General features: G+C 40.3%; 1 protein-coding gene across 1 annotated transcript; it reads left to right on the forward strand.

The window, feature by feature from the left end:
* Positions 1 to 630: 630 nt before the first annotated feature.
* On the forward strand, positions 631 to 14,264 carry LOC104166755 (long-chain-fatty-acid--CoA ligase 5-like; the record flags this gene model as incomplete). Its single annotated transcript, XM_009706803.1, has 15 exons — positions 631 to 794; positions 6,578 to 6,763; positions 7,332 to 7,440; positions 8,093 to 8,157; positions 8,236 to 8,337; positions 8,670 to 8,769; positions 9,999 to 10,177; positions 10,890 to 10,922; positions 11,147 to 11,198; positions 11,735 to 11,808; positions 12,265 to 12,342; positions 12,545 to 12,679; positions 13,159 to 13,293; positions 13,368 to 13,463; positions 14,192 to 14,264. Coding segments are annotated over exons 2-15 (1,387 nt in total), but the record flags the coding sequence as incomplete, so codon positions are not given.
* Between the last annotated feature and the right edge of the window lie 764 nt (positions 14,265 to 15,028).

Raw genomic sequence — 15,028 nt, forward strand, 5'->3', positions numbered from 1 at the left:
ATAAACTTTTAAACAGAGAAATGCCACTTTAAAACCACAAAGAAAATCCCTGTCATAGCAGGAGACAAAATGGAAGTTTGAAACTTGATTTACTGTTACCTTATGCAAATAATTGCACATATGTAAGTCTATACCATAGCAGAACAAACTAGGTAGCTTTCAATGAAAACAAACAAACAAACAAACAAACCAACCCAAAAAAAAAACAAAAAAAAGGCCACCAAAAACAAATAAACCAAAACCAGCAGCAGTAATGGGGATCTAGCTAGCCCACCAGCAAATATGTTACAGCAGTATGTGAGAAATACTGTACTCAAAGCATTTTGTTGGTATTACAGGCTACAAAGCTCTGCTCAGCTTAATGTACATGCAGCTATAGAGAAAAAATTGCTATTGCTGAGAGTACAGCTTTATACACAGAGAAAATAATAGCAAATAGATTATAAACAATAAATGATAGATATAATTGCAAAAAGTTTTGGTCTACTTTTCACCTAGCTCTTCAGAAATGTGTAAACTTCAAGCTCTTTTGATCAACAAACAAAAAACTTAACAACTTCCTTTGTATTTTTTTTTTTCTAACCACTTCAGTTCCCACATGCAAGTTCCTCCCATTTACAAGCTCCCTTCCCAGCATGCTTTTCTGCTTGCTGATTTATTTAAACCGAGGAGAGGGAACTAGTTGTAGTTTTTAACATGAGTGTTACTTAATTGGTGTTGGTTTGCTACTGTGCTGGTAAGGCTCCCTTTTACTTACGGAAAAGAGCTTGGCTTCCCACCCCATCTTCACAATGGTAAGTGTTTTTCATCACTGGTTCTCATCACTGTGTTTGCTCTGAAATATTTTCTGCATAGGTAACGGAGTCCTAATTTTATTTGTTTTCTTGTTGATGGGCTTGCTTGTTGGTACTCACATGGGCTTTACTATAACTTTTCTGGAAGTGTAGTGATTAGCTGCAGGGTTCAAGATAATGAGTTTTTCAGGAGCCTGCTAGGAAATCTGGTAGCGTGCTATCAGTTAGATGTTAACCTTAGGCTGAGTTATGTTCAGATATATGTTTGCTCTTTGCTTTTAATAATGTAAGTTCTGTAATAATATGTAGTGATAAAAGACATTAGTATCTAGAAGTTTTTAGTACTACGTTTGTGTGGCTACGTAAGGTGCTTAATGATGATATTCTAGCTTTCTTAGGAGTTCTATGTGAATTTTCAACTTGAGCTTTAGTTCTAGCTCTTTAAACTATGCTTCTTGTGTGTCTAGAGATAATTTCTTATTAATATAACGTTGATGTGTGCATGTTTTGCAAGAATGTAATCCTGTATTATCTGACAGGACAGTAACAGAACCCATTATACTATTTTTTAAATTTTTCAAAACTTCAAAGGGCTAGTTGCACATGTTCTGTCTTTCTGAGTAGGTAGTTTTCAAGGAGAGAACCTGATATAAAAAATACATGAAAGCTTGGCTTCTCAATTTATCTGACAAAACTACTTCTAGTACTAAGCAGTGTCATGGTGTCATTGCCCTCCTGGTGGAAGGACAATAATATCAGACATAGTAAAATTGTTAATAAAAAATGGCCTTTCTCTTTAAGTATACTGAAAGCTGGAGTTCAATAGGTTTCATGAGCAAGGCCCAGAAATAGCCTGTAACACTTAGCCTGAAACTACAGGGCATTATACTTCCTGAAAGTAAGAGACTGAGGCCTCGTTCTTTCCCACCCCCTAGCAGAGTGCTGCTCAGCCAAGATCAAAGGGTACTTGAACGGTTTGGCTCTGACTTTCATAAGAGGTACTCTGAAAGCAAAGCCTAACTAAAGTGTTTCTTAGGCTTAATGCAAGTTACTGTGGATTTTGCTTTGTGGTTTTTACACAAAGCTCTGTTCAGCAGTCCCTGCTGAGCTTCTGCACTTTAGCTTCACTCTGGATGCTAAAAGTTACATGTTCCTAAACCCTGCAGAACACAAGGCTTCTCCTTGCCACAGCTAGAAGAAGAAGGGATATAATGCTTCCAAGGAGTAAGAACTGGCACAGTGGCTCACATCTGCAGGACCCCAAGCAAAAGCAGCACTGTGTGAGCAAATGCAAAAATGGAGCTACTGGTGGTTAGCTAACTAATTAGCGACCCCAGTGTAGTCGGTTGTTCTCTACTCTTCCTGCTTGGAAAGAGTCAGTGTTACTTTACCAATGCTGATCAACAAGTTCTTATGATCACCTCAAAAACATACACAAACTGTTTCTTGGGCGAACGTGAGATAAAGAATATAATTCTAGAAAACATTCTCCCAGGCAGTGCATGACCATTGCTTCGGAAATTGTGCAAGTATCAGAGGTTGCCTTGCTGTCTGTAAAGAACTACTGTGATGGAGATGACACTGATTTCTTTCTTCATACTTCTGTGCTCAGAGGCACAAAGCTCAGTCACTTTCCAGTGGAGAGAATCTCCTGACTTGGAGAGAATAACTGTTTCATTCCTTCTAGCTAGCAAAGGAATTGCTGGGGTGGGGGTGGTACAGTAGAAATGACAATATGTACTCCCGAACTCAAGGCTGTAAATGATATCACTGTAATCTCTTCTGATAAAAACTAAGCCTTTGCACTCCAGAGCCTAGTGCGTCTTATCCCTGACCACTGATCAGGCCAGACAACCCAAGTACACTTTAACTGTCTAGCCTCTTATTGCACAAGAGGCCTCACAGGTGGTTTGAGACATCCTGCTCATTTTATATCTTTGTGGTCACTGGGAGCTGAGCCCTTCAAAACTCAGGGGTTTCAAGCACTCCACCCCCACCCCCCGCATGCTTAAGAAAGCAGCGGGTGCTCAGACTTGCTGCAGTGGAAGCTGGTGTCTGTCAAAAATGCCCTGGCTTTGTCACATGCTGTATTGAGTTGAGTTTTCACTCAGTTGATATAGATGAGGTGGATTTGTGGGTTAAGTTCTGGTTGTAGCTACTCCATAGGACAGATCTAGGGTAGAGCTGTTCACCTCCCATGGACAGAAAACTCTGTCAAGTACAGACTCCTATCCTCTCTGCTAGCTCTCCTGCTTTGAGGGCAGCAGGATTAAGTGGCTTTCGGAGGATACCAGAGGTGATTAACTAGCAGTGACTTGGATTTACAAGTAGTTACAGTAGAAGCTCTAGGCATAGAAAACGACTCTGCTAATGCTGGGAATTGAGACAAATTTGCTGACAGTCTCTTGCCACAGCTTCAATAGCACACCTTATGTACTTTGATAGGAATGACTAAAGCCCACCTAAGGAAACATGGTTGGCAAGTAAAAGCTAAAACACTGTCACTATTCTATTCATAAAGTAGGGGAACTCAAAATAGCCTTTCAGATATGAAAAGCTTTTTTTTTGTGTATTGCAAACAAGATCTAGGTATCTGTGCTTTTTTGACACAACGTGAACTTCTGTAGCTTTAAAGGATGTTAGGTTTTGACTCTGACATATGTAGTCTCATTCAGTGCTGTATGCAGGCTAATGAAGACTTACTAAAAAAAACCCACAAAACTAGAAGCAAATGAGCATACAGTACTTCCCAGGTTTTAGATATAAACTTGTCAACAGGTCTTTCTTTAAATTAAAAATCCATTTGGCTTATAAGTGAAAATCATCCTTGACTAGGTATAAGAATGCTGGTTAGGTTACACTAGGATTAGACTACTGTCTGTTTTTTCTTCCTATGCGGGAGACTTGTGGAATCAATTCAGAATCTGAAGGCAAAAGCTTTGCTGCATTTAATCATCTTCAGGCTTTTCTCAGTTTGATCAGGTGTTCTCTCTGGACTTTGAGTTCTCTGCTCCAAGCATCATTATCCTTCAGGGCCTGATGTTCAGTCTTCCTAGATGTCTTGGTGTAAACTGCCTTGCATGTGAGTCAGTGAGGAGATGAGAATACCCTGATGGAAAGATTTTCAGTGACTTATCTACAGCTGCATGGAGCATTTGGGGTTAGTAGGTTTTCTGATCCTAACCACAGAAAGGTCAGACAAGTGTCCTCTGTTAATTTTCTGTCAAATAAGTCCATGTAACAGACAGCAGCTCTTTGTGACAACTGCACTGATCTGCTTGATTAGGCAGTGTTAATGCTAGGCCGTGCTAACAAGTTAGAGGATTTGGTGCTGTAGACACAGTTCTGTTTATTACCTCTAGCATGGTACTCTAAAGGCAACCTATCCTTCCTGGTTTCTAGGCAATTGACTTAAAATTACTATTAAAATGAGCACATGAGAGCACGCTTCAGCCATTAATACTGGTACAGCTGCACAGACATGTGGTCTCTTCAGTTCCCTGCATATAGCTCTCTTCTCTTACTGCTGATTGAAAAATTTTGTGTCCAGACAAGAGTCATCTAAAATGCACTGAGTGCAAACTCTGTTTGGCACATCTGGGGATGGAAAAAGCCTGGAAAATAGCCCAAGCTGATTGCTATCAATAAAAATTCAGGGGAGTCGAACATGAGTACTCTGGTATCCCTCTAAAAAGATGTGAGAATAGATGTGCCATGGTCTAGCTTTGCCAACTTCTAGCAAGCTAAGCTTCCAATATACAAATGGTGCAAATGTAATTTGCTCTGTCACTTGGATCTAGTAGTGAGCTTTGAGTTAAAGGAATAAAGTTTGTATATCCAACTCCTCTCCATGTTGGAGAGTGAAGATGCCTCTACCAAGCTGCTTCTGTGTTCATGCTATAAAAAAGTGACTTGTTCATGTTAATAAAAGAGGAAGTGGCTGACTCACACCATAAACCAGATACTGTTTAATCACCTACAGGAAGCTGTTTACTAACTGCAAAAGCAGCTGATTGCCAAATTTACTGTATTAATAATCTTCATTCTACCAAATAGAGCAGTGTGAGAACCTAAACTGTTAAGTGGCTTTGCTCTGAATGTAAACTTAATCAGCAGACCTGGTTTTAAGGGATTTTTTTTTTTTTTCTCCAGGCTCTGTTGATAAAGGCCCAAAGGAAGTGCATGGAGACGAGTGATATCCTGTGTTGAAGAAAGAGCAGGTTTTTGCTTCCTAGGTTTGATATGCTCAGTGACTGCCAAGGGTGGTTCCTGCCTTTCTTGCTGTAGCATAATTTTTGTGGATTCTCAATACATGAAACCAAGATCAAGCGTTTGAAGGGCACATTGTAACTAAGACTTAGAGTAGAGAAGTGGTCTAAGGAGTTGGTACTTTTCAGCAGGGTAGGCAACATTCTTTTGGCAGCCTGGACTTGATGACAAGCCTCTCAGGTACTTTTCTTATCCAGATGCTGAAAGGGCAAAGTATGCCTTCTCTCACCAGAGAATACATTAGGATTGCTGATTAACACAGCCACCGGAAAATGAAAACTACAAAACCATAAACCAGATACGGGTGGTCTAACTCTGGTCAGTCTGGACTCAGAGACCCGAATTCTGACTTAGGGGCCTGGCTGAATTTACTAACTGTTTGGAAAATACCTTCAACTTTCTTGGAATTTTAGTTAAAGGGTAACTGGAGCCCAGTGCTCCAGAATGCCTGGTGGTGTTCTTGTATAGGGATTTAGTTAGTTGCTAGCAGACATACTATCTACTGACCAGGTTCCCTTGATTCTGTATGAAGGAATTTGAAAGAGAGTGGTTATTCATCTTTCAAAGTGTGATGTGTCATGTCCTGCATAGCTATTTAGATACTAGCAAAGATTAAGTTGGTAAGATCTGAGTTGATACAGACAAAAAGCAGTCATCTCTCTTAGATTTGTCTTGGCCATTCAATCTTAAACATACCAGAACATTTTAGAGATTAAAGTACTTGTTTCTAAGGGACGAGGCTGAGGTAGATGTCTCTTTGTCTCTTAAAAGAAATCCTGCATTCTCAGTTCTGCCCTTGAAGGAAGAGACTCTGGAGGATGCAAACAGCAGAACCACTTCTGTGTTTCCCAGCTAGACTGCCACTGCACACATTGACGTCCAGGTCACCACTTCCTAGTGGAAAGTAACTTTCACAGTTTTGACTTGTGCGGTATCTCATGCTGAACACACTTTCACTATCTGACATACTTGTCCAGCACAAATCCTGCTTTCCAGTAAGACCAGCTGATCATGAAGATACTGCTTGTCCTGCAGACTTACATATGTAGGTGTAACAAAGACGTAATTTAGCAATACCTCTACTATTTTAGCAATACCCCCTCCTATTGGGCAGCTATAATATTGAGTTTTCTTACTTCTGCTACTTACATCACTGAACTGCAGGCATTTATTGGTTATACTTAATTTGGGAAGCTATATACTGGTTTTCCCCAGGCAGATTTTTACTCTTGAATAGAAAGAATTGACATCTGTTCCTTGTCTGACCTCATCAAGCTTCAGCTTTTTGTGGAGGTGGATGCAGCATGGATTAAGATTTATGGGGACAGGTGACTTTAAATCTCTTAAGAGGCTTAAAGCATTGCATAAGTATGCTTCATTATTGTACCAGGACTCTTTAGGGGCAAACTGCTGAAATGATTTGTAGTATTGCTTAACAAACTACTTAAGTAACCATGGCTTATAGGTAGTGAGTGCTTCTAACTCATGTCTACTAAACTTCCTGTTTGTTTCAGGTTCATTTCTGGCTCCACTGATCCAGCACAATGATCTGGATCCTTCAGGTCTTGTTCTCACCGCTCCCAACACCAGCATTGATTAGTCTTATTGTATTTGGAGCTGGCATCTTCCTGTGGGTGATAAGCAGGCCAAAACCTGTTTTGCCTCCTGTTGACTTGAACAAGCAGTCAATAGGAATTGAGGTAATACTTATTCTGTTTGTGGGCATGGACTACTTTTGAGCTTAATCTGAATACTGATCCATTCTGACTCTGGGTATCAGTTGAAACTCTCCTGTCTGATATACACAGCCTTCTCTCTTCTTCTCAGGTGTACAACTCAACAGTATGGTGGGGAAAAGGGAAGTCTTAAGACACTAAGAGTAAGAAACAGCAGCTCTTGCCAAGAGGGTTAGGTGGGCTTTTTACCAGATGGCCTTGGCTACCACTGACTTTTTTCTGTATTTTAAATGCTTTGCATCAGCTTTGAGGCTGGTGCTAGACTTCATGTAACTAGGCAAGTGGTAGCACTCAATCTTAGAGAGATTAGAGAGACCTTGACTAATTCTCTCTAATTAATTGAGGCCATCTAGAACATTCCTCTGCATATGACTGATGATTGAGTAGATCAAAATCAGGAAGGAAAATGAGACTTCCCTAACAATGTAATGCTACTGAAATGCTTTAAAGGGGATTGCTGGGAGAATGGCTGAGGAACAAATGACATACTGCATCTGTTCTGCACTGTTTCATAACTATGCTCTGTTCCTAGGGAGGAGCCAGAAGAGGGGCACTCTTGACAGATAATAACTTGCTTTCTTACTACTTTGAAGATGGTAAAACCTTGTATGAAGTTTTCCAGAGAGGACTGCATGCTTCTGGTAAGCTTTGCATCTTCTAGTTAGTACTTGCCTATCACAAGTAAAATTATTCCAAGCTCTTTTGCCTTGCCTTTTGTCTGTAGTAATAATTCTGGCTAGCAAAAGCTTTCCTAGCCTTCTGTGGGGTGCAGTGATGAATGCCCATATATTTTTTCCCCCCACTGATTTAGAAGTAGTCTTAGTTGGCAGACTTGGCAGGAACAAACGTCAGAAGCTTAAGGTGGTAGAGTTCACTGAGGTCAGCAGATACTAAGCATCAGAGGTAGTTGGGAGGAAACACGTCTGCTTTGTCTTACGATGTGGGTTTTAGTGTAGAATTACTGCCTGCTTACAACAGGTATGAATTTGTGCACATGACTTCAGGGCTCCCATGCATGGAAATACGTGATAGCTTGCAAGCTATTTCAACCTCACATGGGTTGTGAAATGGGGAAAGATCACCAGATCTTGAAGAATGGCTTGTAAGGATAAAGCCAACAGTCTTACAGTCTTCGTTTGGGCAGAGTGCTTAACTATGGACACTGTGTGCTTCCATGCTCCACGCAGTTAGCTGGATGTCTGACTGAAAATATTTCCCACTTAGTGTTGCATTGAAGTGCTATGCAACTTCAGTACTGAGCTTTACAATTGCTTTTCTGAACTCTTCCATTAGGCAATGGCAGCTGTTTAGGCTACAGAAAACCCAACCAACCTTATCAGTGGCTGACATATAAACAGGTGAGTATTGTACACGACAGATGATTTAATTTGGGACACTGTCTTGTAACACTAAAGTGGGGGAAAACTATCTTACAGGTTTTGGACAGAGCTCAATACCTGGGATCAGGGCTTCTGCAAAAAGGATGCAAACCATCATCAGACCAGTTTATTGGCATTTTTGCTCAGAATAGGCCAGAGGTAAGCAACAAATTGAATACTCTTCCCCAGAATATTCTGACACCTTGGAGACAGAGGAAGGTCTGGATTTAAATAGCTTGAGGCCACATGAGGAACAATCACAACTGGCTTTTTCCTTCCCAGTTCCGTTATTACTGACTGAGCACATACCATGCCAGGCATGTAGTGCAATGATCTTGAACCCTAACTACTCAAACAATCTCATGGACATGCTTCTTACACAACCCCCAGTACTAATGTGTGCATGGGCTAATCAAGCTGCGTGAAATCTGTAGGTAATCCTGTCTTGTGAGCTGCTAGTTTTCCTTAGCTGTACTGTTTTCTCTCTTCAGTGGATTATTTCAGAGTATGCCTGCTACACTTACTCAATGGTTGCTGTTCCACTCTATGACACTCTGGGGCCAGAGGCCATTGTATATATTGTTAACAAAGGTAAATATTGACTTCCACTATTTCGTAATGATTTCTCTAAGAAAATTTGTTTTGAGAAGGCTGAAGTTCAAGAGAATTTGATGCAAAAATCAGACTAGCTTTAACCTTACTGTTCTTATGCTTTTATAGACCCTTAATTTCTGTAAATGAAGCTGCTTTGCAGGGGACATGGTTCAATGCCTAGAAGAAGCCAGTGGGCTTCCTATGTCTCCTAGTGTCTTGAGTGCAAGTCCACTGGAGACCTGCTAGATCCTGTGGACCATCCTGTAATCAGAGTGTTCAACTAGTTGCTATTTGAGGTTTTGTAATCTTGAATGCACACACTGCCAAACAATCAGACAATGCAGACAGGCTTGCATGCAAATTAATACTAGATGTGTGTCTCTAATTTAAAGTTGTGGGATGTAAAGAGTGGAGGAGAGAAGGGTAAAGATATGCCTAAATCTGTTTAATCTATCTGGTTAAGGCCTATTGTTCTACAGAAGCAATAACTAGCATGGCATCATGGAATAAACTGGTGAGGAAGCTTGACTAAATCTTGAGGCTTTCTTCCCCTAGTCTTAGGGGAGATATGAGGGGGGAAAAATATCCACTGCTGTCACAGTGATCTGGGATCCAACCCATAAACAGGATTTGCCAAGCAAAATCACTTGAACAGTTATGCTGGTGAACCTTGCAAACAGGTCTTGCCTTGGGACTACAAAGCTGTGACTTACTAGGCTAATGGGGAACTGGCATGTTCATGCAAATCCAATTCCTCTGCTGACTTAATGGGAAATGCTTTTGTAATTGCATAAAACTCTCTTGCACATGCAGGGAAGTTGAGGCATTAACTCAAGAATTTTAGCTACCTCTTTCAAACAGGTCAAAATTTCTTTAGATTTAAGGAAGATGGCTAAACCTAAACAATCGGTGAGGATAATTCTGAGCTTTTATGGCAATACCAAAAGTTTAGCTGCCTATCTTGACTGTGACTGAAGATATTTGTCTTCAGTTCTGCAGCATTTGCTCTTACTCTGTATAGCTAGAATCTCAGGTTTGCCCAATCCGTTGGCCATAACAGCAGAAACCTTCTTAGCACTCTAAGCCAGCCACTGAATCCATATAAGCAAATGCAAATGGCTTTAGAACAAACCAATGCTGTGTTCTAAATGCATGTGCTACTGAGCTGTCACTCACTAGCCTCACATCTCCTAACAGACTTCTGAAATGTAATTTCTTTTCTGTAGCTGACATAAGCATAGTGATCTGTGACAAGCCCGAGAAGGCACAGGTCTTGCTTGAGAACTGTGAGCAAGAGAAGACCCCATGTCTGAAGTCTATCATTCTCATGGATCTCTTTGATAAAGAGCTCAAGGACAGAGGAGCTAAAGTGGGGATTGAAATTCTAGCACTGCAGGAGGTTGAGGTAGGTGACTAAAAGCTTCTGCTTGATCTTGCAGAGGAATACCTTGCCAGCTAGACATCTGGACCTTCTCTGGCAACAATGACACTTTAATGTAAGCATTATCCAGTTGTCACACCTGTACCTGAGATCTTGATGAGCAGTCATTTTGAAACTTGATATATTTAGCCAAATGGACTTGCAGAGTTCAAACCATTGACTAAAGTTGCGTCCATGTGTTGTGGACAGTCAGTATGCATTAAACTGAAGACATCCTTAGCTTAATTCATGGTGCAGTTGTAACAGGATTTATTAGGCTTCTAAGCTGGCAGTTGAGTCTAATTGAAACTGTAAGGGCAAATTACTGGCTGCTTTGACATCCCAATACTAGGTTTAATCTTCCAGATATGATGCATAAATGTAAAGTATGAGAGATGTGGCCTACATCAAATAAAATGAAATATCTCCACTCAGGACTTCCAAATTCCTTAAGTAGTTCTGATCACTTTCTACACACTCAAATTCATGCTTTCCACAACCCTAGGAGTCAGCTTTTCCAAGTTGTGTGTATTAAATTTAGGAAGATCAACATTTCTCTCTGAGTGAGACAGAGTATCAAAAGGCAAAGTAAAATAAAAACAAGTGCTGCGTTTGAAATTTGCAATTACCTATTCATCTACTGTTGTTGCATGTCTTTCTGTTGCAATTGTTAAGCTGCTTTTTCTCTCTAATGCAGGAGCTGGGAAGAAACAACATCAGAGAACCAGTTGTAAGTATCTCTGTGGAAGTTATTAACTTGCAAAACTAGTCTCAGAAAAGACCTTGTGCCATGCTGCTAGTAGAGGAGGCTGGCAGGATTTTTTTTTTTTTTTTTTGTCTCTTGTCTTGCTGTTTCCAACAGAATTCCTGGTTCATCCCACTTTAGGAAGTGTATGTAAATACTGATAAGCAACATAATCCTTACTCTGGCCTTATGTGGCTTTTTCCCTCTAGCCTCCTAAGCCTGAAGATCTTTGCATTGTGTGTTTTACCAGTGGAACCACAGGTAAGAGAATGTATAGTGATGCTTCCCCACTAAAACAATGTCCCTGTGCTGAGAAAAACAGCTTTCCAGCACAAAAAAACGAAACGCTAACAACGTAGAAATAAAACAGTAAAACAGAGTTTTACTTGGGGCATTGTCACTACAAGTCAAGTACACTAAGAAAAAGCTTCTTAGAGCTGGGGGTAAGAATAAGCAAATTCATGTTGTCTTATCCTATGAAAAATACAGAGTCTTAATGTTAAAGAGATTGGTTGTTTAACTGTGTCTGTATTCTGATCCACAGGGGCTAGAGAAACATCTTGTTTCAGCATTATCTATGCTACTCCTAATTACTCCGCTGTTTCAATAGATGTTTCCTGTATATAATATCCATAGCTGAAGGCGCTCAAGATGAGGCATATTTGTGATCTCTTAAGACAATGCATACTATGACTAAGCCTAATACCAAGATAGTTCAAACTGAGCCAAAGAAGACATGGGAAACTGACAACAAAAGCAGTCAGAGCCACAGCTGACTTTGCTTGATCTCTCCAAAGGTAACCCTAAAGGAGCCATGCTGACACATCAAAATGTTGTTGCAAATGCTGCTGCCTTCCTTAGAAGCACAGAGGTAAGCTACTGTTCATGGAGATCTCTAGACTATGTCACTCACTCATGAAACTAACTTAAATGTGGGCATTTTCTGCAAACCATTCACTCCCAACAAACTCATGCTTTCCTAAGTGCCCATGTTTCAATGGGAGAATAGTATTGCAAGAAACTTGGTTTAGCCTTGAACAAGAACTTCTACACAGAAGTTATTCTTGAGTGAGTCAGTCCTAAATGCCAAGAGTACTAAACTACGCTATTTCAAGTCTTGCCAAAACATAAAACTAATCTTGATCTAGTATGGCTGAGTTACAGCTGCAAATTCTGAAGAGGTGATGGATATGCCTGAGTTGCTTCAGCCACTTGAAGTGTCTGTTTCAAAGTATTCAATTGATCCAAACTTTGTTCACTTTTGACTTAAGAGTAATTGAAGCAGGCATAGGGAGTGCTAACCTACTTCTATTCCTTTCCCCTCTAGAACACAGTTGAGTGTACAAGTTCAGATATCACCATATCCTATCTTCCCTTGGCTCACATGTTTGAGAGAGTTGTACAGGTATGTACAGATGTATGCATCTGAGCTTCTGTAAATCAAATAACAGCAAAAGGTATGATAGCCTTCTGTATTTCCTCAAAACCTATTCACACAAGAACTTTCCTACCACTGGGCATTGGAAATCATGCTGCTTTCCCTAGACAGTTATGGCTAATGAAACTAGGAATTATCCTTGACTAAGCTTAATCTGGTCAATTTTTAGACTGTGGTCTACAGCTGTGGAGCAAAAGTAGGCTTCTTCCAAGGAGACATCAAGTTGCTAACAGATGACATGAAAACCTTGAAGCCAACGCTATTTCCAGTTGTACCAAGACTGCTCAATAGAATATATGACAAGGTATGTGAGCAATTTTAGCTGAATTTGTGTTCATATATCTAAGCAAGCATACAAGTTTAAGTTAATATTGAATGCATCATAGCATCACTGCTAGTTAATTACTCCTTAGCAGGAAGAATTCTTTAAAATCCTTTCTGAAGAGATGGAAAGAATCCTGGGACCTGGAGTATAAGAACAGTGTATCCAGTTATGACTGGGCTAAATCTGTTGCTGTTCAGAGACAAAAAGTTTGTTTACTTTCAGAATGCAACTGAAGCAAGTGCAAAGCTAGAAGGATCCCTGTCCCTCAAAGCTATGGCTGAAGTATGTCAGCAGTAACACAAATTAGTATTGCCCCTTGGTTCATCTCCTAGACCATGGCAGTAGTGAAGACAGACCCTAGAACATCAAAATAAGATATGGTGCCCCCTAACAACAAAGCAAAAACTTGGGGGTACAGATGTGAGTTAAACCCAAGTCACCGATACTTTTCCTTGCAGATACAAAGTGGTGCAAATAGCCCAGTGAAACGTTGCCTGTTAAACTTTGCTGTGACTATGAAAATGGCTGAAATAAAACAGGGCATAATTCGAAATGACAGCATTTGGGATCAGCTGATATTCAAAAAAGTTCAGGTAAGTTATTCCAAGTTTAAGTAAGCTAAGCAAGGTAGTATTGGAGGATCTGATGGCTTCTGTTTCACTTGTAGGAAACCATGGGTGGAAGAGTGCGTATAATGGTAACAGGTGCAGCCCCTATATCTCCCTCTGTCCTGACATTTCTTAGAGCAGCACTAGGCTGTCAGGTAAGCTGAGTTTTTTCTTAAAGTAAGACCTGTTAGATTACGCCCAAATAAGTGATCAGTGATACAGCTGTGGTCCAGCCCAGCTTGTTCCTGGGGAAATTGCTGTCAGTCTTCAGTATTTACAAGCTGCTTGATCTGACCTAACTGTAAAAGGAATAAAATTCTGCAGGGCTGGCTTCAAACTACACTACCAAAAAACTACCTTTTACACTCTGGGAAGAGGCATAGAGCTGCAAAAATAAGAACATGTAGCACTCAAAGTCAGGCAGCTGCTTCTGAGCTTTATGGCTTATTCTGACAGTCAATGAGCTGTCAATGTAGTACATTTGAGAACAGAGTTCAGAGAATGAGGTGACCAAAGCAAGGTTTGGGTAGGTGAACTTAAAAGAACATCTGGTTACAGCAATAAGAGAGCTGCAGAAATAAGAACATGTAGCACTCAGTCAGGCAGCTGCTTCTGAGCTTTATGGCTTATTCTGACAGTCAATGAGCTGTCAATGTAGTACATTTGAGAACAGAGTTCAGAGAATGAGGTGACCAAAGCAAGGTTTGGGTAGGTGAACTTAAAAGAACATCTGGTTACAGCAATAAGACCAAGAAGTCTTAAAGGCTAAGATTGTCTTGGCTTCCTTCCTTAAGAAGAAGACTTGAGCACAGGCATAGTTGAAACTGAGCTCTTTCACACCAAGGATTTGATGTTCAAAGAATATTCATCCTTTCTCACACAGATCTTTGAAGCTTATGGCCAGACTGAATGCTCAGCTGGATGCACTTTTTCAATGCCTGGAGACTGGACAACAGGTATGGTAACTGAGACTTAGAAACTCTCCCACAGCTGTCAACAGAAAGTGGTACTCAAGCTTTGGTGCTCTACTGCTTTTAGTTCAATGAAAGTTAAATCCTGGGTACTTAACCTCAAAGTGATTCTTGGTAGCAAGTCACCTGTATGCTTAATAGGTACCAAAATTCTTGACTCAAAGAGGTGAGGATCTCTTGTGTAAAGTGACATAGGTCAGCTTAGAGCCTGTCCCAGTGCAGTGGAAAGGAGTGTCTGTACAGAGCTGAGCAAACTGGACAAGGACTTCCAAAATGGCTTTTAGAAACTAGCTTTACCTCCCAAATAACTTGTTTTACTCAAAGAATTATGACCAAAATATCAGACATGATACTTGACTATATTCCTGAAGGACTACCTGACCTTGAAGATTTAGCTTTCATCTTAGCAAGGATGTTTTTAATATTGGGTATTTTAAATGCAAGCTCAAGTTGCTATCTTTGAGACCATAGTAACTGCAGAGCATAATGAGGATGAAATGCAAATGAATACCAGGGTCTATAAGGGAATTCTGTAGAGGCAAGTGTAGGTACATGGTTGGTGTGGTTGATTATACCAATATATGACTCTAAGCATTGAGACTTAGCTGCTGCTTATCCTGCATTAACTGTCTGATAATGGCATTGCAATAACTCTCTTGAACATTTGGTGTCAGACTCCTTTAAACAGCACTAGTTCTTGCTAAAGCAGTGAACAAAGAGCCATTATAGAATCATAGAATCATTATGGT

Source organism: Cariama cristata, unplaced genomic scaffold, assembly GCF_000690535.1.
Source record: "Cariama cristata isolate BGI_N322 unplaced genomic scaffold, ASM69053v1 scaffold41018, whole genome shotgun sequence".
Lineage (NCBI taxonomy): Eukaryota > Metazoa > Chordata > Aves > Cariamiformes > Cariamidae > Cariama > Cariama cristata.